At 47.2% G+C, this 5,051-nt stretch overlaps 1 protein-coding gene across 1 annotated transcript; it reads right to left on the reverse strand.

Annotated features, from left to right (window-relative positions):
- Positions 1-2,549: 2,549 nt before the first annotated feature.
- On the reverse strand, positions 2,550-4,809 carry HOXA13 (homeobox A13). The gene is given in 3 exon segments (XM_015418585.1): positions 2,550-2,794; positions 4,106-4,638; positions 4,640-4,809. Coding segments are annotated over 3 exon segments (948 nt in total).
- Positions 4,810-5,051: the final 242 nt, after the last annotated feature.

A 5,051-nucleotide genomic window follows, 5' to 3' on the forward strand; every position in this document is an offset into this window, starting at 1 on the left:
TAATGAGTGACACAATAAGTTCCTAACTTTAAACAAATTATGAATATTAAAAGTTGCCAAAATTTATCTTAAGTCCCTACAGTGTAGTATTTGAGAGCTTTAGCTTGGTCCATCTCCTAAGTTAACTAACGTAAGTGGATATTTATAGAAATCAATTTATTTCAAATATCCACTTACGTTAGTTAACTTAGGAGATTTCAGTTCAGTGGCTGATGGAGTACAGAGGCAACTTTTATAAAAGAATCCACCTATGTTTTTTTAACTGGCTTGACAGGCTGTTTATAAAATGCACTGATATAGCCATTCAATTGATTGTCATACCTCACACAGCAGTACAATAACCCTTACCAAAGAAATCCAGGAGTCAGTTTGCTCTCTAGGAGACTGTCCCTATTGTTCTACAAGTGTGGTTTCCCCACCCTTCCTGCTTTCCTACCAACCCAGGTAAGCTCCCACCATGTAACCCCCTAGTATTTATATCAACCAAGGCCTGAAAGTCTGTATGGTAATTCAAGAAGCCAGTACTGTAGTTGCTTCAAAAAAGAAAAAGGAAGAAAGTAACTGGTCTTCAAAGTTATTCAGTAGCTCTAATTAGACCACCTGTGAAGACACGAAGTGAAGAGTTCCTGAGGAATTTTTCTCTCCCTTTGACAGCCCCTTCCCATGCAACAACTGCTAAACTGTTCTCAGAGCCAATGTCCCAAAGAAGGGGCTGGTCAGTCCATGATCATAACAACTTACTCAATAGACATACGTGAGACTTGCGCTATAGATTAGGCACTTTCCACCGTCCTGACAAGCTTTGCTGACGGCTGCCTTGTGAAACAGGCACCAGGTGACCACCCTTCTTTTACTTCCATCTTTAGTTTCAGTGGAGACAAAGTTGAAGTGAAAACACAAGGTGGCGCCCTTGATCTACTAATCCAGAAGAAGGCCATTCATGAGCTGTCAAAGTCAAGGTCACAAATTCTCTCTTTTTTATAAATCAAGGTCAAGGTTTAAGGCCTTCCTAGTCCTGTCATTTCAACAAATACCAACCCTTTCCCCCAACTCTTAACCAGTCCTGCCAATAAACCTTAAATACGGCGCTCCTTCTGCATTTGTGGCCTAACAACTGTTTCTCATTTTCCTACTCCGGCCCTATTTTTATATCTTCTTTCCCCTGTTCAAAATACCTGACTCTTTAACCTTATTGAAACATTTATAGTTCAGCAAAGCTAGTTATCATGCATTCATTCCCTCTGCACTATAATTTATGGGCAAAATATGGGCTATATCAGTAATTTAAGAGAAGAACTTATTAGGACTACAAGAGAAATACATTCTTCATGAGGTGCATGTAAATACGGAGGGAGAATAAAGGAGGGTTTAATCAGGCTTTATTACAGTGACTATTTTATTAACAGTATTAACACTAATATCTATCTACAGCTCTTAGATTTTCATTTTCAGTAAAAATATAAAAAAGGGTGCACAAATACATTTTCACAGTGCGCTGATTTAAAAAAATATTTACAAGATAGCATCTTCTAGTGAACAGAAAAAAAAATAATGTGCTGGTTGAAATAACTGATTGTTTCAAAAAAAGTGCTGTAAAATGTATTCCTACACTTTCTAATGCGGCCTCATAGGAAAAAAAGAAGGAAAATCCACTAATTATTAATAAATCAAAATATAACATTAAAATCAAAATATCTCAAGGAAACAAAATGTTTTTCCCTCCCATTATGGGTTACTTTTGGATTGTTTCCCCCCAGAAAACGGCCTCCCGCACATCACAATGACAACCTGCATGTGACTGTTTGCATCCAAGCGAATATGCCAGTTTCTTGGATTTACACTGTTCAAACGTTGATGTCTAAAAACTGCAGAGTCCTTTACAAGAACAGCAGACAGCTGAGTAGAATATCAAGAAATCATCTGCTGAAAAATGATCTAGGGACATTCCATTTTCACCCCAATAAATCTATACTGCCTTTAGTTGCCTCTCCGTATTAGTTCTCCACAGAGTTCCCCTCATTATTAATATTTTTGGAATCTTCATTCAGTACCTTCCATTTAAAAAAGAAAACACAGAGTGCATTGCTTAAACATAAAGTTACTGAACATTTTGCACGATGTTTACCTGAGCAACCAGTCAGCATGCTTGTGTGTATGTGTGTGTTGCTTACACACACTGCCTTTTCAACCATTTTCCAGATTATAGTCCTAAATAGTGTCCTAGAATAGTCACAGTAATACTTACTCGATATTGAACAAATGTATATCTTTCTCAACTGAGACTGAATCTTTTTCTGCTTTAGGGGCGTTTGGACTCTATAGTCAGTCATTGAAATGGCTTCTTTTTGGATTTCAGGGAATTATCAGTCTTAAAAACATTTCTCCTAGTCATACTTTTTTCAAAAGTCATAGTTCCAAAGACACAGAGTTCTTGTGGAAGAAAAAGTTCATTGTCTTGTCTTTTTAATTATTATTATTATTATTATTTTAATCTGGACCAAAAATATAGTTCTTAAAGCTTTGAGCAAGCTGCCTTTCCATTTAACCCCTTAACTTGTCGTCTTCAATTTGTTGATGACTTTTTTCTCTTTCACTCTTCTGTTTTGGAACCAGATTGTGACCTGCCTCTCTGAGAGATTCGTAGTGGCCGATATCCTTCTCCGCTTGTCTTTGGTAATGAATTTATTTGTAGCATATTCCCTTTCGAGTTCTTTTAACTGGACTTTCGTATAAGGCACTCGTTTCTTTCTCCCGCGCCTGTAGGAGTTGGTATCTGAGGGATGGGAAACCACGTCTAAAGCAGGCAAACAAAACAGAGAGGAAGGCACTATTAAAAACTGTTATCGATTAATGATTGATCAAAGCATATCTTATCCCTTCAAAACGGGACTGAGATTAAAGCACCGTCTGGAACACTTCGCCCTGTGCACCACAGCGCTGCACAGAAACATCCTACGCTCAAATTTAGAGAGCTTTAGGAAAATTATGCGCCGTTTCAGTCAGCTCTGAAGTGCGCGAGATGAGGCATTAGTGAACATTCTTGTTAACTGGGGATACTTAATACCGGGCAGCAGACTTCTCGAATCGGTTTCCCTCCTCGTCTGCATCATAGTTTAATCATGCATATTTCCTGTATTCATTCCTACGACGATACCCCTAGCGAGGTTCAGTACCGCTAAAGAAGGGGGGGTGAGGGGCAAAAGAGGGTGGCCAGAATTCTACAGTGGCAAAGCGAGCGGAATGGGGAGCAACGTCTCCCGCCAGCGAGGAGGACAGTTCAGAGAAGCGGTAAGATGGTTGCTACAAGAGCTGAGTGCAGCGGCAAAGTACCTTTAAGGGACTAGATGCTGCAGTAACGCCCCGTAAAGTCATTGCTAACGGCTACAGAAAGAAAAGGAGTACCGTTAATCCAGTTTAATATTAAGACCAAAGCCAGGAGCGCTATTAAAACTAAAATGGCTGATAGCGCCGCAAGCCCCACTAACACCGGCAAGACAGAAACGAGCGTTAAGGAAGAAAACCGCAGGATTCCCGGGAAAGTCGGGGGACGTCAGTGCTCTTAGCACTGACAAGGCAGCAGCCGCAGAGGTTGTTGTTAATGCCAGGGATGATCCGCTACAAGAGGTAAAGGTATTAATACTAATAACATACCCCGTTAAAAGAAACCCTTCGGAAAAGGTTCGGATAGAGGGAGAAGGGGAGGCTGTGAAGACTGACAGGAGAGCCCTGAGCCGACCCCACTGGTTTTCAATGGACCCGCGTTCACACGAACGTGCAAGGCTGTACGAACTGCCCCCCAGGGGAAGCGCCTCGCGAAATGACAGCGGGCAAGCCTGGCAACCCTTCTGAAAGGGAGAGGGGAGAGACGAGATCCGAGAAGACGCCTCTGGGTGGACGGGCTGCCCCGGGGCTCCGAGAAGAAGCCGCCGCTCTGGTCCTCCGAAGGCGGAGGGAGCCCCGCGAGAACCAAGCCGAGGCGACCCCTGCTGCCGCCGCCGCGCCCGACGGCAGGGGCTGGGAAGAAGGGGCGCCGCTGTTCCTACCGCGAAGGGGGCACCCTGTGGAGGCGCGCGCGAGAAGGGTCGGACTCGGGCAGGTGCATTACCCGGCAGAGAGGACTTCCAGAGGTGGGGCGGCTGGTTCTGCTCCTTGGGGCAGTAGACCTGCCCGTTCCAGCCGTTGGTGATGGCCCAGGGCTGGTAGCCTTCCATGGGCAGCATGGACTCGTGCCGGGGCTCGCCGGGGCCTCCGAGGGTGGGCACCACGGGCATATCCAGGTAGCCGGGCACGGGCTGGTAGGGTCCGGCGGCGGCGTAGCCCTGGTAGAAGGCGAACTCCTTGGCGCGGGAGGTGAAGTCCTCGCCGGCGGCGGCGGCGGCGGCGGCCACCGAGGTGTCCATGTACTTGTCGGCGAAGGAGGCGGCGGCGGGCTGGGCGCAGGACTTGAGGGCGGCGTTGTGGTGGCTCATGCGGCACGGGTAGTAGCCGCTGCCGAAGTAGCCGTAGGGCAGGGCGGCGGGGCCGGAGGAGCCTTGCACGGCGGCGGCCGAGCAGGGGCTGCACTGCTTGACCGGGGGGCCGGGCTCGGCCATGCCGGCGGCGGCGGCGGGCGCCTCGCTGGAGGTGTAGGCGGCGCCCCTGAAGGTTCCGGCACTGGCTGGCCGCCGCGAAGTTGGTGCCCGCCGCCGCCGCTGCCGCCGCCGCGTGGAAGCAGGCTGCCATGTTCTTGTTGATCTCCTCCAGGCTGTTGTCGTAGAGGAACATGACGGGCTCGATCCAGCGGGGATGGAGGAGCACGGAGGCTGTCATAGCCCGATCCGCATTGAGACTAGTGGCTCTTTTTTAAAAGCCCCAAAGACTGAAAAAAGAGATACTAAATCTCCCAGACTTGACCAGGGCTGACGCGCCAGTGTCGCGCCAGGGCGGCGCTCATTGGCCCGCCCGCCCCCACGTGATATGCAAAACAGCTGATAAACATCTGAGGGAATAAAGTGCAGATAATTAAATAATGTCCTAATCGCGCAGGGGCTGGAATTCCAGCAGCGGACGGG

Source organism: Gekko japonicus, unplaced genomic scaffold (genome assembly GCF_001447785.1).
Source record: "Gekko japonicus isolate JY-2015 unplaced genomic scaffold, Gekko_japonicus_V1.1 scaffold341, whole genome shotgun sequence".
NCBI classification, from domain to species: Eukaryota; Metazoa; Chordata; class Lepidosauria; order Squamata; family Gekkonidae; genus Gekko; species Gekko japonicus.